The sequence below is a fragment of the Vanacampus margaritifer genome, chromosome 15 (genome assembly GCF_051991255.1).
Source record: "Vanacampus margaritifer isolate UIUO_Vmar chromosome 15, RoL_Vmar_1.0, whole genome shotgun sequence".
NCBI classification, from domain to species: Eukaryota; Metazoa; Chordata; class Actinopteri; order Syngnathiformes; family Syngnathidae; genus Vanacampus; species Vanacampus margaritifer.
In genome coordinates this window covers 14877217-14902410 of record NC_135446.1, presented here as the reverse complement: position 1 = coordinate 14902410, position 25194 = coordinate 14877217, and the positions used below count along the sequence as shown (strand labels likewise).

General features: G+C 39.8%; 1 protein-coding gene across 5 annotated transcripts in view; it reads right to left on the bottom strand.

Moving 5' to 3' along the window:
- arap2 (ArfGAP with RhoGAP domain, ankyrin repeat and PH domain 2) overlaps window positions 1-25194 on the bottom strand; it is a 140036-nt gene that overhangs the window by 53780 nt on the left and 61062 nt on the right. For 4 of the 5 annotated variants that reach the window (XR_013288322.1, XM_077544099.1, XM_077544098.1 and 1 more), the window contains 16 exons: window positions 23532-23676; window positions 18073-18178; window positions 17599-17797; window positions 16062-16125; window positions 14539-14702; window positions 14268-14480; window positions 13461-13566; window positions 13111-13258; window positions 12322-12399; window positions 11480-11554; window positions 10695-10812; window positions 8117-8245; window positions 5767-5903; window positions 3439-3521; window positions 1632-1667; window positions 1496-1559 (listed from right to left, as the gene is read on the bottom strand). Coding sequence is in view for 4 of the 5 variants with exons in the window: in XM_077544099.1 (XP_077400225.1) it covers window positions 1496-1559; window positions 1632-1667; window positions 3439-3521; window positions 5767-5903; window positions 8117-8245; window positions 10695-10812; window positions 11480-11554; window positions 12322-12399; window positions 13111-13258; window positions 13461-13566; window positions 14268-14480; window positions 14539-14702; window positions 16062-16125; window positions 17599-17797; window positions 18073-18178; window positions 23532-23676 (1865 nt within the window). In the remaining variant the exon portion in view is untranslated. The remainder of the gene's footprint in view (window positions 1-1495; window positions 1560-1631; window positions 1668-3438; window positions 3522-5766; window positions 5904-8116; window positions 8246-10694; window positions 10813-11479; window positions 11555-12321; window positions 12400-13110; window positions 13259-13460; window positions 13567-14267; window positions 14481-14538; window positions 14703-16061; window positions 16126-17598; window positions 17798-18072; window positions 18179-23531; window positions 23677-25194) is intronic. The other variant, XM_077544100.1, reaches the window with a different exon arrangement.

The following is a 25194-nucleotide window of genomic DNA, read 5'->3' as shown; positions in this document are numbered from 1 at the left end:
CATGGTGCCAGATTTACTCATCACCCAGCTGAGTGCTCCTCCGAAACGCTTTTGAAACAGAAAAATTGGATTCCCCTTTAGATCAATCTCGATCTGACAACGCTGGCCTTTTTGCTTGCGAGGGCGGTAAAAGGCTTTTACCCAAGTAAGCACCTGTGATAAACAACACTGAGTTCCCATAAAAGGAGGCTAGCGAGGGAGGGAGGGCAGGGGTGGGTGGGGTGTGGGGGGGTGGGGACTAATACTAATGAAATGTCTGCACGGAGCCATGAAAGCTCATCGGCTCGAAGTGATGGAGTCGGGAACAGGAAGCACGCCTGCTGCCAGTCGAAACAAAATGCTGTTTGTGTAAGAAACGAGGGGTGCGCATCTGGCCAATAAAAGACGAGCCGATACATATCTGCATATATGGAATTTCCATTTCACTGCTATTTTTTCAGAATCAGGTATTCTACCGATTATATTATATTAATTGATTTGGCATTATTAACTCTTTGACTGCCAGACGTTTTCAGAAAAGGGATGCCGTGGGTGCCAGCCGATTTAAGCATTTTGACTGATCTTTCAAGGTCCACAGAAAATTATGTGTTTGGACTATGGAAACACACATACTACCAAATGAAAGATTGGACTCTCATCTTTCATCAGAAAAAAAAAAGTTTGTTTCTACCTTATTCCGTTTTTGAGTAATCAACAATAGAAAATGGTTAGTTTCACCTCTGTTTTGAAACAAACGTCTTTTAACGTCTTTGGCACTCCTCCATAGGATTTTACTAAACGTTATTTAACGTTTTTGGCAGTCAAAGAGTTAAACCCTACAACGCACACATGAGAAGAAGTAATTTTTGCTCACTAGGGGTTGCCTTACCATGTTCCATGTTATTATGCAAATGATATCTTTCTCCAATTTGACTGTACAAAACAGTATGTCACATCTACAGCAGTTCTTCATCGTTGATGTCTGGTGTGCTGTGTCAGCGGAAAAACAACATCAGGTAGCCTTGACCTTATTCTCGTGAGTGGATTTATGTTATTGCCGCGCAACCTTGAAAACTTTACAACTCCCCCCGTTTATGCATTTCATTGGACTAACAGCACAACGGCAATTGTCGGCGAGGGTGCTGTGATTTATACGCTCGCGTCGTCTGGCTTTTACATTGAAAAAAAAAAAAAGAGGACTTATTTGGACCATGCATATGAAATCCCCTCCAATCAAAATTAAGGGATAACAAGACAAGTTGACACACCCTCATAGTAAAAATCAGCAAAAAAAATGATTAGAAGATGTCTCGTAAAGATTATCCTGAGTGATCATCTTGTGGTGTGGGGGTGTGCTAAGAGTTTTTTTTTTCTCCCTGATCTGAACCATTGAGGATGAGGAATTTTATTCCTGATCAAATTTAGCCTAATTATCAGAAGTCAATAAAAAAAGATGATCTTGCGTGATTATCATGCGGTGTGGGGGCGGTGTGCCATTTTTCAACATGTACTGTACCTTCATCCGGATGATGTCCGTCACCCAGCCGACCTGCGCCGCCTCCTCCTCGCAGCAGAAATGCCTGAGAGGGACGGCAGCTTGCTTTCAGATTGCTCGTACCGTGACGCCATTTTAGAACTGTTAGCTTACTCACCACTGTTGTTTCTTCGTGTAGACAGTAAAGCCCCAACTGTAGAAAAATGAGGGAGAAAGCACATATTGGTTTTACATTTCTTATTTGCAGCTGCAGAAATTGTAAAAAAAAAAAAAAAAAAAAAAACATAAATCTTTAAAAGAAAAAAAATGGGGAAAAAAGTTTTTTTTAAAGTTGCACCAAAATTAACTCATTCACTGCCATTGACGGTTATAGACGTCAAATATTCATTTTAACTATTTCTATTAGTTTAACATTTTTTCCACTTTTGTTAACAAGAGCATGAAAACCTAGAATTTTTTTTATTGTACATTTAGAACAGATATAAAATTTGTGATTAATCGTGAGTTATTTCATGAAGTCATGCGATTAATTACGATTAAAAAAAATTAATCGCCTGACGCTCCTAATTTTATAATAATCTTTTCTTTTTTTAAATCGCATCAGGCGATTAAACATTTTTCATTGTAATTAATCGCATGACTTCAATAGTTAACTCACGATTAATCATAAATTTTATATCTGTTCTAAATGTACAATTAAAAAAAATTCTAGGTTTTCATACTCTTGTTAACAAAAGTGGAAACAATGTTAAACTAATAGAAATAGTTCAAATGAATTTTGGACGTCAATAGCCGTCAATGGCAGTGAATGAGTTAAATGTAACTAGACTAAGTGCAATTGCAGTAGAAATTGTGTGTGAATGCTGGAACCTGAATGCTAATAGCTGAATGCTAATAGCTGAATACTTATGAAGTAAATTGAAAAATGTGAAAATTACAAAGTATTAATTGTAGTTGAAAGCTAAATGAATAAAAAGGAGTGGAAAAAATCATGTAATAGCGACATCTAGGCATGCAGTACCCTCCATTCATCATTTACATGGAAAACTAGAATTAATGATATCCAATGGAAAAATTAAGAAAAAAAATCACTCAATAGCGCCACCAAGGCATGCAGTACCCTCCATTTATTTACATGGAAAAGTGGAACTATGATAGTCAGTTGGTATACATTTATTCCCCTTTCGCATAATTGCCATGAACATATTTGCAATGTAGTCGGAGGTGGGATTCGAACCCGCGACCTCCAGGTTACTGGACAATTTAACAAATGCGCCATTGAGCATTTGTTAAATTGGAAAGCGGGACTTAGAAAAATTCCAATGTTCCAACATTCCCCACAATTAAAATAAGTACAGAAAAAATGTACGGTGATCAGATCAAATCAAATAAATTAAACTAATGTTCTGCTTTTTGTGCATGATTCCAATTTCCAATTGAAGAAATTGTACATCTCAGTCACACACACACACACACACACACAACGCGTGACATCTGAACACGCATGCTGGAGTCTGCCTGAGGTGCGAAAGGAACTAATGAGATGGAGGCGGGAAGACTTCCCCCGGCTTAAGAGGAGCGGAGGAGGAGCAAAGCCTGGAGCAGCGCCGCAGTGAGTTGAGGCGGGCCTCTCTCTCTCTCTCTCTCTCTCTCTCTCTCTCTCTCTCTCTCTCTTTCTCTCACACACACACACACACACACATCCAGGGAGACCTCGGCCTAATGAGGTACCGAAACGCTCTCGCTTTTCCCGTCTTCATTTCAGCGCATCCCGCAGCCCACTCGGCAGTCTATCGATGACACTGCGCTGTATCACTCTTTCTCCCACTTCTATACCCAGCCACTCACTCCACCCCCGTATTGCGTGATTCACACCAAAAAAAAAAAAAAAAGGCTCCGATTCCAACCGCGGGAGCAATAGTCAGCCGTGATTCAAAGCCGGACGTTTTTTTCAGCGCCGCTACCTGCTCGGAGGCTTCAGTTTCTTCTTCAGGCCCAGGTAACATCTGGCGGCCTTGAGATGCATCTCCTTCTCGGCTTTTGTGCTCTAACAAAAACACACAGACAGGTTCGAGAAGTGAAACTTCATACAATTAGTCAGCTGGTCTATTTGAACCGTGACAAGTAGCCACTGTGCTGTTTGCCGTGTACCGTAACAATATCCGGAATATTGTCACGAAATGAAGGTCACGATACGATAATGTTCACGATATTGTGGGGCGGTTGGCGATACAAAAAAAAGTCACAATATTGTAAAAAATGAGCTCCTACTAAAAAAAAAACACACACAATATTTTGCTTTTGTACATTACAGTAATGAAAAATATTATAAACATATATGTAAAGCATATATAAATCAAATATATTTATTGAGGATGGATTTTAACTTTTTTTTTTAACGTTTTCAGAAACGGGTTGTCGCCAGTGCCAGCCGATTTAAGCATTTTGACTGATCTTTCAAGGTCCACAGAAAATGTTGTGTTTGGACTATGGAAACACACATACTACCAAATGAAAGATTGGACTCTCATCTTTCATCAGAAAAAAAAGTTTGTTTCTACCTTATTCCGTTTTTCAGTAATCAACAATAGAAAATGGTTAGTTTCACCTCTGTTTTGAAACAAACGTCTTTTAACGTCTTTGGCACTCCATAGGATTTTACTAAACGTTATTTAACGTTTTTGGCAGTCAAAGAGTTAAACATAGAAGGCCCAAAACATGCCTAGTAAAAATCAAACTGCACAAAAAAAAAAAATAGCTACCAGAGGGTGCTAGAACTGCACAAATGGAAATCAACCCGACTTTTTTTTAACAGATGTGCTGCTTTTAATATCGTGACATGACGACGACGATATATTGTGGCAGTTTTAATATCCCGATATCACCATATTGCCGATATCGTTATCGATGTTTTTTTTTAGCGACGATATCGATGCCGATTATTATAGTAGTCAAGAAGCCTGATATTTGGAACCGATATTCATTTTCAGTAAAGGTGGGAAAAAATATTTCATTAAAAAAAAAATTTAATACAAATTCTAATCTTAACTTTATACTTAAATTTTTCACACTTTTCAAAATGTAAGTTTTTTTTTTATCTTAGACAATAGACAGCATTTTAAATTTCAAACAAAATGTTCAGGTAGCTCCCAAGGTTGTCAGTACGTCTTAAAAAGTTAAATGGAACAATGCAATAGCGCTCTATAGTTTGCTACAGTAAATCTTTTTTTTTTTCCCCCAAAATTTTAAAATACCTGAAATCTTAAACTTTCAACATTTCTAGTTTTAATGTCGAACAAAAACAAATGGTTCAGAAGGTTCCCAGGCTCAGCAGCATCTCTTATAAAGTTCACAGAAAATTTAAATAAAAAATTCCCTGAGATTCAAATAGTTTTAGATTTATCTTTTATCAGCCGTCAGATTAAAATTTTTTATTTTTTTTTAAAGGCCGGATTAGCCGATTATCGTCTTTCCCTAATCGTTACATCCCTAGTGTGTACTAAACTAAACATGGACCACAGGAAGCAAAGGAGAACGTCATTTTAAGAGATTAGAAAGAAAACTACAGTCAAAAGTACATCACAATCATTAGCAGAAAACTTTTTCTCCAAACTACAAAGCAGCGACCCCCGACACCAAGGCCGCATCCGCCTCCCAACCAATCACGCGTCCACGCAGAACAATTTGCATGAAACACCAACCTGGCAATTATCGCGGAGGCCAAAGAATATCAATTAAGCACCGCTTGTAAATTTCCTTTGCATTTTGCGTCGTAATTAGCCGCATTCTCGTATGAAGAGAAACCTTCGGCGGAAGCGCCATCTTTTTCCGCACAGCCCGCCGCCGCTAACACCCTCGCGCTCCCGCCAGAATTACTGCACCTTCATCAATTATTAACACTTCCTCGCACGCCTTTACAAATCCCATGTTTCAACTGCAGATACACACCGAGATGAAAAACCCTCCGGGGAACGCTCGCCCGCCGGTCCTCCCAAATCTCCAAAGCGCTGTTTTTTTTTTGTTTTTTTTTTATGAAAAGTCAGCAGGAATTCTTTGGCTCCTTTTCCCGACTTCATCCGAAAACTGGGGCAATTGACACTTCACTGTCACCGGGGAAATGAAGCCGTGAGAATTTAGGCGAGTCTTGTTTCTTTCCATTTTGAAAATAAAGTTGTCATAAAAAAAAAAAACTGCAGGTGGTAGTCGGTGTGCTGTGTTTGAATGTGAAAATCGGCGACTGTTTACCAGAGATGCGGCGCGAGATTAGGCGGGAAATGAAAATGTGTGCTCACTTTGATATCTCTGTAGAGCAGCAGCTTCTGGGCACGCAGCACCACAAATTTGTCCTGGAACTTGTGCCCGGAGAGCAGCTTGGAGCAGCCGTCGTTGAACTTCAAAAGGTCGCTTTTGACCAGCTGCTTGGGCTCCACTTTGGAGGAAAACGGGAATTGGAGTTAGCCACGGCAAAGTATCAAGACTGGCTTTGCGATTGGTTGGTGACAAGTTCAGAGTGTACCGTGACTTTCAACCAAAGTCTCCAGTTCACCTGTGACCCTAATTAAGTGATACAGAAAATGGATGGCTGCATGGATGTTTGTATGCGCTTTGTGATTGGGATAATAGGGATGAACAATTTTGAAAAATGATATTTACTAATTGCAATTATTTTCCTCTCAATATTGCCATCGCCATTTAACATGAGATTATTATTATTATTATTTTTACAGTATTTCAATAGGTACAATTTATTATTTTATTTTATATATTTTATTTCATTAATTCATTATTACTTACTAATTTATTTATATTTTTAAACATTTTTTAAATAGATGCTATTTTCTTCCCAATTTCAGCATTTGCAGTCGATTTGAATTTGATTAATTCCATCAATTGTTCAGATCTACTCCCCAGCTCCAGCTGACCCCAAGGTTATTATAGTTGTTCGGAAAATGGATGAATGGAAGGGTTGAAGTAAGGAAGGATGGATGGAACAAGGACGGATGGATAGATAGATGGAAGGAAGGAAGGATGGACAAATGGAAGGAAGGATGGAGCAAGGATGGATGGATGGAGGAAAGGAAGGAAGGATGGATGAATGGAAGGAAGGATGGAGCAAGGATGGATGGATGGAGGAAAGGAAGGATGGATGAAAGGAAGGAAGGAAGGAAGGAGAAAGGCTGGATGAATAGATGGAAGGATTGAAGGAAAGATGTAGCAAGGATGGATGGATGGAGGAAAGGAAGGAAGGAAGGATGTAGCAAGGATGGATGTAGGGAGGGAAGGAAGGAAGGAGTAAGGATGGATGGATGGAAGAAAGAAAGGAAGGATGGAGCAAGGATAGATGGATATATGGATGGAGGAAAGGATGGAAGGAAGGATGGATGAATGGCTGGAAGGAAGGATGGAAGACTGGAAGGAAGGAAGGAAGAAAGGATGGAGCAAGGATGAATGGATGGAAGGAAGGAAGAGGTGAAGGAGGGAAGGATGGATGGATAGATGGATGGATGGAGGAAAGGAAGGATGAATGAATGGAAGGAAGGATGGAGCAAGGATGGATGGATAGATAGATGGAAGGAAGGAAGGATGGACAAATGGAAGGAAGGATGGAGCAAGGATGGATGGATGGAGGAAAGGAAGGGTGGATGAAAGAATTGAAGGAAGGAAGGAAGGAAGGAGAAAGGCTGGATGAATAGATGGAAGGGTTGAAGGAAAGATGAAGCAAGGATGGATGGATGGAGGAAAGGAAGGAAGGAAGGAAAGAAGGAAGGATGGAGCAAGGATGGATGTAGGGAGGGAAGGAAGGAAGGAGCATGGATGGATGGAAGGAAGAAAGGAAGGATGGAGCAAGGATGGATGGATATATGGATGGAGGAAAGGATGGATGAATGGATGGAAGGAAGGATGGAAGACTGGAAGGAAGGAAGGAAGAAAGGATGGAGCAAGGATGAATGGATGGAAGGAAGGAAGATGTGAAGCAGGGAAGGATGGCGCAAGGATGGATGGATGGATGGAGGAAAGGAAGGATGAATGGATGGAAGGAAGGATGGAGCAAGGATGGATGGATATATGGATGAGGAAAGGATAGAAGGAAGGAAGGATGAATGGATGGAAGAAAGAGTTGAAAGAAGGATGGAAGGCTGGAAGGAAAGAAGGAAGGAATGAAGAAAAGATAGAGCAAGGATGGATAGATGGATGGAGGAAAGGATGGAAGGAAGGAAGAATAGAGGAATGGATGAATGGATGGAAGGAAGGATGGAGCATGGATGGATTGATGGAGGAAAGGATGTCAGGAAGGAAGGAAATTTAAACTAAATTAAAACTTTTTTTGTTAAATTAAAACAAAAACAAAATTTGGAAGATAACTAACTGCCCGTAATACATCTTACATTTACAAAAATAACTAATCATAATTATTGCAAAAATGTGCTTCATAATATCTACTAATACTAAAACTAATCAAAAGTGAACTGAATCAAAGCATTTTCAAAAAACAAACAAACCAGCTTTAAAAAGCCAAAATGAAAACCAAGTGAAATGGAAAAACAAAGGTCAAAAGAAAAGAAAATGACAAATCCAAAACTATTATAATCGTGCTTAGCACGATAGAAAACCAAACGAGCGACGTCACGACGTGTGCTGTACCTTTCTCCTCCGTGTGTCTTTTGGCCCCGGCGAACTTCTTCAAAACCAGAAAAGCCGAACTGGGGCAGTCCAGCGCGCTCCACTCCAAAACCTGCTCCAGAATCTTCTCGCTGCGGTGCAACGGCCTCTCTGCACGAAGCGCGAGCAAAACACAAAAGGGGAAGCAATGATTTCCGACGGCAAAAAACAAGGCCAGCCTCGGGCGGTAAAACCCGGCACTAATTGCAATTAACGGCAAAACAAAACGATGCTGTTGTTCTCCTTATTTTAGCGGCGGGGAAGTTATCTTGAGCGAATCAAGATATGATTATAAAAACACACTCATGTGCAAAATAGACCTATTATCTCCTCCTAATTGGCGAACGGCGGCGCACGCTCCTGCTCCGACACTCCCGAGTTATTCATAACCCGGGGAGGTAAAAAGAGCCACAATGGCGTAACATATTCATAGCGCCGGCTTTATCGTCTTTGGGATCTCGGCAGACAAATATTAGCTGGCTGTTATCTCCAGCCGTCCTCCCAAAATGGCATTTTTATGGCTTGTGGAGGAGGAAGGGCTGCGAAATTCCAGGAATTGACAAAGTTGGAAACTTTAGAATGAGTGAGATTTTCTCGGAATAATCACAGAGGAGAGAATAGCAATATTTGATTATGCCTTTATACGGGACAATTTCATACATCGAAAAGTAGTCCATGTACAGTTTAATAGTATAAATATATTGTTCCCTCAAAATAAAGCCATTAATAGCGAAACTCCTGGCAACAAAAGTGTGAGTACACCCTAGTGTTAATTTCATCAACAAAAACAAAACAAAAATTATTTGGTCAACACACATTTTTCACCGGACTAAAACCTTCATTAATAAACAATAACTAGGACTAAATCAGTATGTATTTTCGACGAGACAAAAAAATGTACTTCACTTAATAAAAAGTGGACTCAAATCTATGGACATTTCAGTTCATGAATAAAAACGAGACGAAAAAATGATATGATTTTGTAAAATCTTGTCTCTGCTAATCTGTCATGTGACACACAGTGACACGCACCCATTTCGAAGCTAGATAGCTAGCTAGATAGCTAGCTAGCGAGTGCAACATGCACAAACACATGGGACAGACAGGAGGTGGTTTCACGGTGAAAGGTTAAAAAATAAAAAATTATATATATAATTTTTTTATATATATATATATATATATATATATATATATATTTATAGTAACGTAACATTCCAACCATAATGTTAAACCAGCCGCTAACTAATGCTAGCTAACTTACTTACTTACTTGCTCGTAGCATGGAGCCATAGCAGCCACTCGAATTGTGTGTTAAATTGTTTTTAATATGAAAAAAAAAAAAGAGAGATTTTTTTATGTGAAATAGTTTGTTCAATATAATCTTATAGAGAGAAAAAATACAGGGGTTAAATGATTGTCCTGACTAAAATGTTGACAGTTTTTGTTGACTAAAACTCTGCGAAAAATGATATTTTCTTGGACTAAAATAAAGACAAAAATGCTAGATTTACAATCGACTAAAAATGGACTAATTAAAAACGGGATGAGGTTGACTAACTATGATAAAAAACTAACAAGCCGTGACTGGACTAAAACTGAGACTAAATTTAAAAATGGCGGTAAAACCGTTATTTTCCAGTCCTGCCGTAACTTGTGAAGTTTAAAAATACTAAAGGACAAAGTATTATTATTTTTATTATTTTAAGCGTTAAGGGACGTTATGGTATTTATTATATATATATATATATATATATATATATATATATATATATATATATATATATATATATATTTTTTTTTTTAACAATCAGCTGATTAATCATTTATCAGAATTTTTTATGCCAAATATCAGAATTGTCATCCTAAAAAAAAAAAAAACATTTTAGTCAACCCTACTAAAATTCTAAATCTTGCACCACTTCACTCCCCTATTATGGAGGAAAATCTCCAAATCCGCATAATCTAAACGTCTCGGCACAGGCACCATTTTTTTGGAGGGACCTCGCGGTGAGGGGAACGCACTTTCGGTGAACCTCGGGAACGGAGGTGGGGGCGGGGGGCCGCCGGCTCAGCAACTTCCCGACCGAGCTCAACGCAACTCCGCCGGCATAATAATGCGAGAGGAAGTGGGTCAACTTCCCTTCGCTTGGGTGTGCGAGGAGGATAAAGGAAAACGACGGCCCATGACGAGGGAGTTAATTAATCCGCGCGTGTGCTATCATCTCGCATTACGCCACAAAATTAATGTTCTCATCATGAGACAAAGAGTAAACTTTGGACAGGACATCCAGTAATCAGTCCTAGCCTGACCACCAATTGCTAAAAAAAATTTTTTTTTTAAATGCGAGTATGACCACCAGTGGTACGCCGGCTCCCTCTAGTGGTGTGCAAAAGAATCACTGAATTAAATCTGTTCTTAAGCAATACGGTGCTAATTCCGTTATAAATTATATTATATTATATTATAATAAATTAATTAATTGTTGTTAATTGACGTCAAGTTAAATTTATGGAAAATGTACATAGGATTTTGATGAGCAATAAAATAGAAATATCTTACCCAACTCCCCGTTCTCGATGACTTCAAATGTGGTCCACGCATCGGCGACGTGAAAGGGGACGTTGCGCATGCTCAGCGCGGTCTCGGCCAGCTCCGCCGAGCGCATGCTGGGCCAAACCTGGCGGCAGAATTACAGTCACAAAATTACAGTTCCCAGATTCAGTACAGAACATTCACTGCCATTGACGGTTATAGACGTCAAAAATTCATTTGAACTATTTCTATTAGTTTAACTTTTTTTTCACTTTTGTTAACAAGAGTATGAAAACCTAGAATTTTTTTTATTGTACATTTAGAACAGATATAAAATGAGTGATTAATCATGAATTAACTAGTGAAGTCATGCGATTAATTACGATTAAAAAAATGTAATCGCCTGACGCCCCTAATTTTTAATAATCTTTTCTTTTCTTTTTCTAAATCGTGTCAGGCGATTTAAATTTTCGATTGTAATTAACTGCATGACTTCAATAGTTAACTCACGATTAATCACACATTTTTAGATCTGTTCTAAATGTACAGTAAACAAAAATTCTAGGTTTTCATACTCGTGTTAACAAAAGTGAAAAAATGCTAAATATATTTTTAAATATTTTTTTGGGGAGGAAATACCGAGAAATGCAAGAGTCACGGTTTGAAATATGTATATGTATATGATGTCATAAAAACATTAATGACATTTGCTATTCTATCTGAAGAGGCACCAAAAGTGGATCCATAACACACCTGTTTTTTTCTCCTTTACTCAACTGATATTCAAGTTTAAATGATGACATCATACGCACCTTGATTAAACAGCAATTCTCCGGCCCTCGCTTTTCCACGTACACCTCAAAGATCAAGTCGCCAGCTGGTGAGAACTGAGGCGAGAAATACAAGTTGGAAAAAGTTTGTTACAAAAAAAAAAAAAAATGCATTTGTTTTGATTAGATTTATGGAACGACTGATTGGCTGCATATTTTGTATTTATTTCTTTCTTTTACACATAAGACCAAAATAAAAACATTCAACCACCTTCAAAAATGTAGTTGGGGGGGATTCAGCCAATATTATATGTTCTGCCTGTAATTCATATCTTGCAAACATTAAGGGACCCAAAAATAATTTATTTTATTCATTATATATATACTTTTTTTTTTCAATAATAGGCCGATTAGCGGTTATCAGATTTAAATTCTGCCAAGCATCAGAACTGGCATCGGCCGCATTACAATTGGCCGGGCCCGAGATAGATTATCAATCTGGACACCACCCAAAAATGGCCCCAAAAAAATGACATTCAGCACAAAGTTACAAAAATATGCGAGTAATTGAGATTTTATGAAATGCCATTTTTCTTTCTCCAAATCTTTTCACCAGCTGGGTCCTCAAGACATGAAGTCCCTGCCAAAATAGGTTAACAGGAACAAAACCCTCATTCCGCACGCTCCTGTTCCATTGCCCCTCCCACACCCGCACCCACTCCCCCATCCTGACCTGCCATCCTGACAAGCCACCGCCTCATTTCCAGGAAGCCTGCTCGGATGAAAGCCTGATTTGCGAGATCCCGATGCGTGCACGCAAATCAATACGCGCACACAAACAAAACAGAACCGTGGGTGATTTCCATTTGCTCGGATTGACTTACTGTGGTGTCCTTTTTGTCATTCCAGCGGGTGATGAAACTATTCTCCCTCGCCATCTGTTGCACCTGCTCTTCATTGACCTGTTGGAAGCGCACGAGTCGGGAATCAATTCAGAGTCGCTTCAGGAGAAAACAGTGAGGAAATTGAAGAAAACACTTTCCCGAAAACACAATTTCCATGCTTCAAGTTTGTGGCAGATGAAAAACAACAAAGTGATTTGTGATTTTTAGTTCAGGGTTACTGCAGGTATCAGGCAAATCGAATTTCATGCTTTTTACAGTAATGCCAACTTAAACTAATTTAATGCCCACGTCATATGCACACACACAGTTAATATATTAAGGCTGTCAGTCGGTTACAATTTTTTAATCGTAATTAATTACATGATTTCCATAGTTAACTCACATTTAATCAGAAATTAAGTGCACTTTTTAAATCTGTTGTAGATGTAGAATAAAATATTGAAGTTTTTGATTCTCTTGTTAATTAAAATAAAAATGGACAAAAATGGTTACCAAATACAAATGTGGTTGCATCTTTTAGGTCATTTGAAACTAAGTAATTCATAAATTGATTTGAAGTTATATAGATGTATGAAAACCGTTAAAAGGGTCATAGATCTGTGTTGAGGTTATTTTTCTGCCACTAGGTGGCATTAATGTTTCATATTAGACATTGGTGATAGCAACAGTGCATTTTTCTTTTCAAATTCACAGCAATTGTCATTTGGAACATGAAGCAACTCGTGGACTCCGGGGCCATTTTGTTCATTGCAAAGTTTTCGGACTCACACTGAAGAGCGTTACGTAGTTGTCGATGAGGTCGCGGACCACGCGGATCTCCTGCGGAGTCTGTCCCTGCGTCTGGAACAAGCAGGAGGAGAAGACCGAGGCCAGTTTTTCACTTGGCATATGGTTGAGGTGGCAACATTGCTGAATCCTGGAGGACAAGGAGGAACAACATGCACAGACGAGTTGGGGCGCAATTCCAAGTCCATTTTAAATTTAAACGTTGTGAAATAAATGTGAAAATATTGCTAACACAGCCCTTTCCTTTCGCCACCGATTTTTTTATTTTTTTTTTTAAACACACTGTACGATGAGATACGGAATTGTTATAACAGAATAAAATAAATAATTACCTGTAAAGGTGTTGGAGCAAAGCATCAAGGGTTGCCCTGTTGGTTTTAGGCAAACTTTGAATAAAAGTGGAGTACTTTTTTACTCTCAGGCTCTCGTCCTCCTCATCTACAAAAAAACAAAAACAAAGATGCCATTTGCCAGAGGTGGGAGGAAGTCACATATGTGCACATATATTTTAAATCTGTTTCCGTTTTGCAGCAATTAGCATTAAAATATAGCTAAGTTTAATCATTAATCACAAATCTATTTTTTCAACATGGCCCTGGTTAATTTCTTTTGTTGTGCTGCCTCCTGTTGGCCGTCTGTGTAATAACTACCATTTCTTCAACTGTTCTTTGCCGGTGAGAGGCTGCATCAAAGCTCTAGCATGTATACGTCTTTGGGACACTTAAAAAATTTAAAATAGAACGTAAGGAAAGGAAAGGTAAGTTCCTTTCCTTTCTTTGGTCCTTCCTCGGGTGTCCTGACTGCCTCACGACTCTGGCTGGAAGTGTTTGGTTTAGGTGAACGGTATGGGATTTTTTAATAGTTTTTAGGTGAACTAATGAATACGCGCACATACACATACTCACCCACATTCAAAATTACAAAAAAAAAATTACAAAAAAAAAAAGAGAGCGCAATGATGATGACATGTCAAATCGGTAAAGTTACCGAATGAACAATACTGAGCTCTACAGGAGAAAAGAAAAAAAAAAAGAAAAAAAATAGAACGTATTTACACGTTTTTGGGAGCAAATGAGTTAATTTTGAAATTCTGATGAATTGCCATTTTAAGTCTCTTTGTCACATACACATCCACATACCCAAAGCCGACACCCAGTAGGGATAGAGCTCCTTGGTCAACAGCGCGTCTTCCGCTTGCGATAAGAAGCTCTTCAGCGTGTCCGTCACATCCTCCAGGTGGCGCTCCTTGTCCCTCAGTTTGACATTACGGGCGTCTAGAGTGAACTCCTCCAAGAGTTGAGCCACCCCGTTGGGATCGCCCGGCCGCTGGTAGATCCCCTCGTGGCACAAACCTGTCCCATGGAGAGATGAAGACATCTTTCTCTCCCTCTTAAGCATGTTGCCACTCACCGTACTGCGTGACAAATGCGATGCAACTCTCCACCACGATCGGGACGCCATTTTTGGTCAGCTGCTGGTCGCCCAGCGCTTTGCCGTCGGTGCCGGCGGCCTGCGTGATGGCTGAAAGCCACAGTGCAAAGTCCATCGTGTTGAAACCATGGATGTAAATGGTTCTGTTGAAAAATAAGAATGAGGTACGTGCAATAAGGTATGTGTAAAATGAATTCATGTGTATCACAGAACGCATGGTGTTCCGCAGGGTTCAATTCTGGGGCCTCTGCTGTTTTCATTGTATCTGCTGCCCCTGGGTTCCGTCTTAAGAAAACAGCGGAGGTAGTTTTAAAGGAGGAACATTTTCTTTCTTTCCTTCTCTTTTAACACTGTTTGTTTTTAACTCTTTTACTGCCACAAGTTATCCAAAAAAAACAATCCCGACCGACAGTGCCAGACGATTTCGAGCAATTGAACACATCTTTCAAGCCAAACAGAATAATGTGGGCTCTGACTACATAAACATGGAAGATCGCGTTTCATTCTTTCATTAGAAAAATAAAGTATGTTTCGACCTCATCCCATTCTTTAGTAATCACCATTTGAAAATAGGTAATTTGAGTGACATTGAGTGAAAATAGAAAAGATAAGGAGAAAATTTGCTTTTTGTGAAGATACATTTTCTGCACAACAGTGACTTTGACACTAATATTTTTTGCTTAGTGACGCCGTAAATTAGATTTAATGTGACAAAGGCTTTAATCATTCACATCATCCTTGAAAACGTTCTATTTCATCAGATTCGTCATGTTTCACTGTAATTCCATACTACTGGGAGCCCATTGAAAAGAGATAGAATGCTGCCATCTGCTGGCCATAGTTAGTGGGTGTTTTGGGATTTTACAACTCCAATGACAAGGCAGCGCTGCGCAGACGTTCCACTGCCCATTGAGAAGAAAAAAAAACATAGTAAACGTGAATTACCGTTTTTGGCAGTATTCATTTGGAGTTTAGTATACGTCATTTAACGTTTTTGGCGGTAAAAGAGTTAAGTATCGTTATCACATTGTCATTATTAACAAGAAAGTAGCCAATTGCCAGCTGAACACATGGTGCCAAATTTGTCCATTGCAAAAAAAGGGGATTCATCCACACGTTGGACGTGAATATTTTGCCGAGGTCGCCTATTTATTTCATTTATTTCTGTGGAAGTTGATGCAATTTAAAACTTGTTTGGTAATCAGGAGAACCAAACCAAATGAGGGAAATAAAGCAAAACTTGTTTTGAATAATAATATTGGCATTTGTAGACAAAAGAGGAAAAATATAATTAAATTTGATAGTTTATTTTAAAACCAACTAACAGCGCCCCCAGTAGGCTTCATCAAGAACATACCAAGTAACACCCATTAACCATTCCACCTCCAAAACGGAACCTAAAATAATGAAGGGAAGCTTACATCACCTCTAATAGTGTAACAAAGTGGCATGGCTCGTGTGGCTCCGCAAATCAACTCGCTTTTGTTGCGACACTGACGTACCTCCCACTCTCCACCATCAGGAGCACTTGAATCTTTTCCTCGCCCTCAGTATGGGTGGTGACAGCTGGGGACGAGAAAAGCCAACAAATGAGAGGGCAAGAATTGACATAAGTTCTCATCAAGTCCTAAAATTGCTTCTTTAAATCCGATTCAAGTCAGGTCATACGAGTCCAGTCCCCCCCCCCCACCTTTGGGATTTGGACCATGTGTTTGGTGTGAACGCCGAAACACATGAACTGTCTGACAAGGATCCTCCGGATTGGTTACTTTCAGTGTTTGTAGATAACACAATGCATAAAAATGTCAAAGTCATCAGAGAGTTAGCACAGTTAATCACAGAGTCTCTTAAAGCGTAAGCGGATTAGGCCATTTTGTGCTGCGGGGGTTATACAGATCTAATTTGCGGCCTATTAAAAGCTCCACTTAAGCTGTCTAGCAGGGGGACTGTTTGTGGCAATTTTCAGGGAAAGGCACAACAGCCTGATGAAGTCACTGCGACAATAGCTTGCGGTTCTGAAAATGGGGTTTGCGAGCCGGAACTGTGAAGGTCCGCTAAATTATTAGCAACTGGACTAGAAATTGCGTGTAAATGCCGAGTGGAAAAAATACGGATGACATGGAATGGTATTAAATGATGTGAAATGGGAATGAATGGGTAATTGTTTTTAGTGGGAGGTGGAGACTTTTGTTGGTGAAGTGAATTAAATGTGCTGAATGTTTTGAAGTTGAAATGATGTGTCTGTTTTGTTAACTGTCATTAGGAATAAATGGGGACATTTTTGAGGGAATTTTAGTGGCAAAAAAGTTGAAAATGTTCCCATGGTTAATTAACCCTGGAGAACCCACGGGGTCAAATTTTGCCCCTATAAATTCTGCTACTCAAATAACAAAGACCTTTTTTTTAATTTTTTTTTTACAAATTTAACTTCAAAAGTCCAGAGTGCCACTTCTGACCCCTGCATGGGGCCCTCTAGTGGATGAATATTGCACTTACATGAGCCAGAGTGGTGGTGACAAGATGGCTAAAATGCAACAAATAAAACAAAAAAATTATATTGTTCAATGTAGCTGTGTATTTGATTGATTATTTTCTTAAATTCTAAATAGTTTACTGACAGTTTTTGTTTTTCAGATTTTTCGAAATGATACCACTAAATCCCAAAGGGTCAAATTTCGCCCTAATCCTAAATTCGGGAATAAATTGAAAAAAACATTGAAAAAACATATGCTTTGGTGTTCAGTGAATTTATAGCAGTCATTTAATGTATAATTCATAATTTTCTAAAGAAGAAAAGGGTTCTTGGGTTCTCCAGGGTTAAATTAGCATTTTTTTTTGGGGGGGGGGGGGTGTAATTTTGGCAAAACTATGAATTTTAGGAATGAGAAAAACAATAGCCCGCAAGGCGTGAATTTGTGAAAGATGTTGAAATTGGAATGATGTGAATCAGATGAATTATGCGGACGTAGATGCATGCCAAAACAGTGAGCAGAAGGAAAACTTTTATAATATTTTTTTTAAACGGCACCAGAGCCTTACTTAGCTCCTGCAGCTGTTTGAGACGGAGCACTTCCTCGTCGCCCTCCTTGTCACAGGGGCCGAAATGCAGGACGGAACCGGCCAGGTTAAACCAACCCGTCCTCCAGTGGTAAAGGTCGTGACCCTCCTTGTAGAGTAGTCGGCCAATGAGCTCGCTGTTCTCCCGCACCAGACCTTCTGCTTTGGGCGGCACCAAGCACTGCTTGGAAAACATGTACAACAACTTTAGATTAAAATGATTTTTTTTTTTTTTTTTTTTAAATCACCTCATGTTCATCACCTTCCTGCTATTGTGTTTACTGTGACACAGATGGAGAAGCATATGGACATAACCTCCTACGGTCCAACTAGGACTAAAGTAGAGAGGTGGCACATTTGCGTAGGAGGTGATTACGCCAGAGTGCCGTGAAGAAAGAGATGAAAAAAAGTAAGCGCTCACCCAAAAAAAAAAAAAAAAAAAAAAACGGCTCTGACCTTAGTCAGCGCCTGGATCCAATCACGGCGCATTTCCTGCGTCTCCGCGCCGATGACCAGCGCCCGCGACGACTGCAGGTACACCTCCACGGTGAACACGGCACTGCTGGAGAAAATGCAGCTCGGTAGAAAATATCAAATGGTATGTGTGGATATTTAAATTAAAATGCATTACAGCAGGAAGCTAAGAAAATGTGCATAAATACACTATATGTAATTTATTATGAATTTTATGATATGTCATATTTTATTTAGCATTAGGGCTGCAACTAACAATGACCTTAATCGATTAATTTGTCGATGAATCAATGAATTTGATTTCAAAGACAGGACTTTATTTCAAATTGCAAGGTCAGTGCAGAAAATTCACAAATTGATTACAATTCCAGTTACCAGTTTGGTCCGTGAAATCTGTGAAAAATATTGATCATTGTTTTCCAAAGTAAAAGCAGACGTTGGCAAATATATATATTTTTTTTGATTCAAGACAAAGATAATAAGTCTGCTTTTATGGAGAATTCGAAGAATATTTAGTCCAAGGTTTTGGACCATTTTAAGGTCTGTAAATGATTAATCAACAATCAAAACAATTATCAATTAATTTGATCATTCCGTGACCACAAAATAATTATTTGATAATAAAATAATAATTTATATATATATATATATATATATATATATATATATATATATATATATATATCATATGTATATAATAATTTAATAATAATTATTTTATAATTATAATTTAATAATAATTATTATACAAGTTTTGTATGTTATGCACCTAATTTGTGGGGACGAAAAAACGATTTTGTAGGCACAAATTGGGTACAATGTGCCTAATAATGTGTCTACAAAATACTAATTGTTTGCTGACGCACGTGGCTCAATATGTTCGGCAAACTTTGGGATTTGTATATTTGAATTTGTGCGCATATTATATATACCTCATTTGTGGTCACTAATTAGTATACAACGGTCTCAATTCAGCATTTCCTGCTATTTTATAAATCTTGTGGCCACATTTAAAACAATTTTCCTCAAGCCCTGTCTGAGATCTCCCTGGATATAAGCAATCAAGAGCCAAAGGCTTCTTTTGTTGGTGTTTCTGTATGCACCTGTGCTTCGTGCCCACTCTCGGCTCCTATGTGAGGAGCAAAGGCCACACACTAGTTATCCTGGCAGTTAACTGCCGAGCGGGAGATCGTGGGAGTGCGCGGTGAGTATTGCCCGTTCTGTGCCGCGTGTCGGGGGAACGGGTGTTTACGTGGCCCTGGTGTAACCCGGCGCCGCCTCCTCAGCAGGTGTGCGGACGCTTGTTGGGGGAGGGGGGGGGAGCAGAGCGATGGTCAAATGCTGCCGTCAGGAATGGACGGAATGAGACAACTGAGAGGACGGGAGCGGCCGTGGACCACGCAGCAAAATTTGACTATTTTATGGCCACGAATCGCAAGAAATTAGGTAAAATGTAGGCAAAAAAATAAAAATAAATTGGCAAGCAGTTAGGCATGCAAATTTGAGCAGTTGGCTCAGCAACAAATCTACTATTTTATCCGGGGTCGGGTCGCGGGGGGCAGCAGCTTTAGCAGGGAAAGCCCAGACTTCCCTCTCCCCAGCCACTTCAGCCAGCTCCTCCGACGGCATCCCAAGGCGTTCCCAGACCAGCCGAGAGACATAGTCTCTACAGCGTGTCCTGGGTCGTCCCCGGGGCCTCCCACCGGTGGGACATGGGTCCAGGAGGCATCCGAACCAGATGCCCGAGCCACCTCAACTGCTTCCTCTCAACACGGAGGAGTAGCGGCTCGATACTGAGTCCCTTCAGGATGACCGAGCTTCTCACCCTATCTCTGCGGAGGAAACTCATTTCGGCCGCTTGTATCCTGGATCTTGTTCTTTCGGACCCACAGGTCGTGACCATAGGTGAGAGTAGGAACGTTGATCGACCGGTAAATCGAGAGCCTCGGCTTAGCTCCTTCTTTACCACAACGGACCGATACAGAGTCCGCCTCACTGCAGATGCTGCAATCTACTATTTTTGGGCCACAAAATATTAATTGTCAGCTTTAGCTTTCTTGTGTGGGGTTAAAATGTTAAAGACTCCCATCTCCATGCGGTTTGATCGAACCCAGGTTGACGACCGCTCCTCTAAATTCTCCGTAGGTCAAGGTGATAGCTTACATTCCCGTAGTCATCCCAATACAGACGCTCCCCTACTTACGAACATTCGAGTTACGAACAACGGTACATACGAACATTTCTGCGCGTACAGTATGTCGAAAAATGTTCGGAAAGAAATGCTGTAAGTTAGATTTTGTATTGCGCGTAGTGCTTCTTTCCGCCGCTAATACCGACTTATTGGCGCTGTGAGAGCTCATTGGAGGCTGAGCAACGTGGCGAGGAGGAGGAGGAAGAAACGCCGGTCCCCATGAAGCAGGAAATAACTTTTGAAGCCGATTCCAGCGACGACGAAGAATCTCTCATGATATAAAATCCTCCTCTTCCTCCTCCTCCATCATCTCCTTAAGCATCGAGTACATCTTCCAAAAGTAAGTTAAACTTCATTTTATTTATCTTATTACGTACATGTACATACTGTGTGTGTGTGTCTTTTGCTCTCTCTCTCTAACATACGTAGTACAGTACAGTACTGTACGTATTCTCTCCATTTTATTAAAAGTTTTTTTCAGTACAAACCAATGCAGGTTACTTGTACAAGCCTTAAACATACTTATATAAACCTTCAATATACTTATATAGGCTTTAAACATAAATTATAAAACAAAATATAGCACTGAAGCAACTTACGAACACATTCACCTTACGAACAATCGTCCGGAACGTAACTCGTTCGTAAGGTGGGGAGCGTCTGTACAGTGATACCTCGGCTGACGAACGCTTCAGCTCACGAACTTTTCGCCTCACGAACATTAAATTCGCGAGCATATAGTCTCAGCTGACGAACTAGTTTTCGGCGGACGAACCAAATCACGCGACACGAGAAATCACGAGAAGCTGACGCACGCTCACGGCGTCCCAGTTCATCACCCCCTTTCTTTGAGTGCGGACGTGGTTTGTGTTTGGTAGACATTTTGGAGTGTACTTTTGGTATCATGGGACTGAAAAAGACCCAACCACAGGCTAGTGTTAAGCCTAAGAAGACCTTAAAGAAAATTACGGTCGAGCAGAAGAAAGAGATCATCGAAAAACACGAACGAGGTGCGCGTTTGTGTGACTTAGCGTCCCAGTACCAGTACGCTAAGTCTACCATTGCTACCATCCTTAAGAACAAGGAAGCTATTAAGGGTGCGTGTGTGGCTAAGGGTGTTTCTGTGTTGTCTAAGCAACGGTCTCAGGCAATAGAAGAGGTTGAAAAACTTCTGATGCCTCAGTTTCGTAAGACCTTACAACTCAGAAAGCAACAGGTGTCAATTAAGAGGTTTTTAGTCAGCACAAAGGATAAAGAATCTCCTAAGAAGCAAAGAAGAGAAGCCACACCGGAGGTTGAGTTACCTACAGTCCTTATGGAAGGTGACTCTCCTTCCAAACAGTAACTCCCTCCCTCCCTCCTCCCACTCCAGTCCATCAAGCCATCAACTACCATCACAAAGGCAAATAAAACGACTTTATTATACAGTACAGTGTATTTCTTTAATTACAATACAATAGCACATTTATTATGCATAAAATAAGGTATATTTTGTGTAGTTTTAAGGCTTATTTAGTAGAAAATTATGTTTTATGGGGACCTGGGAACGGATTATTCTCATTTTAATGGTTTCCTATGGGAAATAAATGTTTGGAAGACGAACTTTTCGCCTCACACACACTTTCTGGGAACCAATTAAGTTCGTGAGCTGAGGTATCACTGTACTTTTTGCCTATCGTGTTGTTACAGAACGAAACGGCGCACGCTCGCCGCGGCTCACATTTGTCGCAGGCCGCCGGCGCCGTGAAAATCCGAGTCGACCGAATGCGAGGAGAGAAAAAAAGGTCGCTTTGCAAGGTTGTTAAAGAGTCTGAAGGTCAGAATTTACTGCTTTAAAAAGGTGGAAGCTTTGAGGCAAAAAGGGGGGGGGGAACTTATCAGCAGCCAACATGTTTCCTATGCAGCAGTCCCTCTGAAGCGGATTTGTAATATTCATAGAAGGTTTGCATCAGGGTCCGAGCTTTCATTCAAAGTGTCCTCTGTGTCGTGCAAAAAATGACCCCAACGCACGGTTTAACACAGGCCTCCTGTGGTGCACCGATAGACTGCCTATGGGAGCGTGTCATCTGCATACGTTAATATTCATGATCTACAATAGACCAGTATTAAATATTCAATTCAATTAAAAAAATAAAAATAAAAAAATTACTACTTTCCTAATTTAGATGGCATGCAATTTACGACCTAGTGATTTGCCTATTTGTTGCTACTATAATAAGAATAAATATTTGTCAAAATTTTTCTTCTTTGTTTGTTTGCTCCACTTCCAGGAGAAAGAATCAAAAAGTTTGCTCCCGGAGCAACTTTTTAACTGAACGCCAGTGGGAGGGCAGGAGCGGAGGCAGGGGAAGTTTAGGACGGTTTGCCAAAGTAAACAGGAAATACGGCAATCGTAAAGCCCTGATAGGTCAGCGTTAAAGTGAATCATGCGCCAGCGATAGATATGCTAATGCAACAAGCGTCGCGTGGAGGAGAAATGACACAGAAGTCTGTGTTTACTTGGTGAGGACGGGGGGGCGTGGGGGGGGAGCGTGGGGGGGAGTGTGGGGGGGGGGAGTCTAATTCGTGATTTACATAGGCAGTCAATTCTGCTGCAGTCCAATAAATGAGAAGAAATGCTTCCAAGTGCCTAAGCTGAGTGTGCGGTCTGGAAATTAGGCGTTTAAATTGCTGCGAATGTACATCATGTCTGAAGAAGTAGGGTGGGCAAAGTGTGGCCCGCGGGCCAGATACGGACCGCCGCGTTCCTTAATCCGGTCCGTCGACGCTCCTGCGATATGTGTTGTGCTCATTTAGCCCTTGTTTTCTAAAACAGATTCAATAAAATGTTGTTTTTTTTAATCTACTGGTAGGATTTTATGAGATACTTTAACATTTGTTTTTGTTTTCGTCATTATTAATTCTCATTAAATCACCTGTAACTAATGCATTTCAAAATGAGCACACACATTTTATATTATTTCCTAAAATAAGTTAATTCACAGTCGGATATCTTTTTAAAATTTTGGTTGATTGATGCAAACAACAAAGATTAGACAACTCTATATTTACATGTAAATTTGATATATATATTTATATAGTATATGAGCACAATAATCAATTTAGTCTTTAAAAAAATTATTTGGTGATTTATTAGAACTCAGCGATTCATCTATATTTTATTAATCCTTTTATACCACCTAATAGTTGATGAAATCGTTTATTGGAAACAAGATTCGTAATGTGTTTTATTTTACGCGCGCGCTCGTACCCTACTACGGTCATCGTCTCGGCGTTGCTGATGGCCAGGCTGACGATGTCCGCGACGGCCACCCTGCCGACCGCCGTCGGACTCTGCGTGCTCTCGTAGTACGTCAAGAAGCCGCCCTCCAGCGTGCACCATCGGCGCACCGTCTCTGTAAAAAACACAATCGCAATAAACATCACCTTCGCTCATTAGGTTCGTAAGCGGGAGAATCGCACATGAGTTCACTTGAGTCGGACTAAGTTGGCCATTTTAGGACTTGGGAATTGCTAAATCTTTTAAAATACTAGTAGTAAAAAATGAAGTACATTAATGAGTTAAACAGTTGACAAACAATTGTATAACTTTTAGGTCAATGTAATTTTATGAGAAAAAAAGTTGCACATTTTTTAGAGTGATATTGCAATATGTAGAGGGAAAAAAAGTGTGTGTTTTTTAAGAAAAATAAATCATCTTGTTTTATGTGGTGATTTTTCCTCCGCAAAAGTTTGACAAAAGTCATTCTCAAGATAAAAATTAGCTTTATTACATACGAACAAAACAGTATTACTTTGTGGAGCATAACAGTTTGTGCTAATATATAAGCTAGCATGCTAGCTAATACTATTGATCAGCCTCGTGAAAGCGCTTTGTTTGCGTTGAATAATTGAAATATTGAATGAAGTCATTTATATTACATGGGTGTATGATTGTGTACATTCTAGATGCATGGTCTTGATGCTTTGCCGATTATTTGTCAGCTGTTACAGACTACAGTAAATACACATCAAGATGAACGTGACTGTAGCGTCGTAGTATAAATGATTGTTGTAAAAATATGCCTTTGTTGGTTTAGGATTGTTGCACTCTATTTTTAAATCGAAAAATAAACTTTTCAAATCCACCCCCAGAAAAAAAATGACTTTTGAATGGATGCCACTTGATTCCACTGCTGCTCCATATCAAAACCGCATTGTCTTTTACGAGCGTCTGACTGGGCGAATTACACATCCAATGAGAATGAAGTTCATGCAAACATGCCTAATTTTGGAATTTTCAAAGTCACCGTGCCATCTGTTTCTTTCTTTCTTTGTTGTGCTGCAAACAAACACGCTCACACAGAGAAAAACAAACCCGGCGCGCCACCCGTCGCCCCAAACTTTCCACTGTATTCATCTCATGAATATGCTAATTCTTCTGCCAACTGTGCGCGGCGCTTGTGAAGAAGCGGATGGCGTCCCAATAAAAGTGCCTGCAACTGGCTTTTTCAAGGGAAAAGGATGCGAGAAGCACAAGGACGCCATTCACCCTTGCACCGCTCCTCAGTGTGGCTCTTTTTCCGCGTTTCCGTGTCGAAATAGGACAGACTTGAAAAGTGCAACATGGCTACTCGCTGCGGGCTTTCAAAAAAAAAAAAAAAAAAAGTTATTTGAGAATAAAACGCAAACAGCAGCCGCAAGAGAGTCATCATCTCCAGGCACGAACAGCCGTGCGGCACGGAGAGCATATTTGAAGAGGTTGTCAATGACGATGCAAAACTTTTTTTAATTAAAATATACAATATTAGGACTTTTGTATTATTATTACAACTTCAATCTCAAAATATTATCTTATCATGAATATTTTTTTTCCAATATCAAAACTATATGAAGAGGAAGGCAACCCTCCAAAAAATTATTGACAATAATAT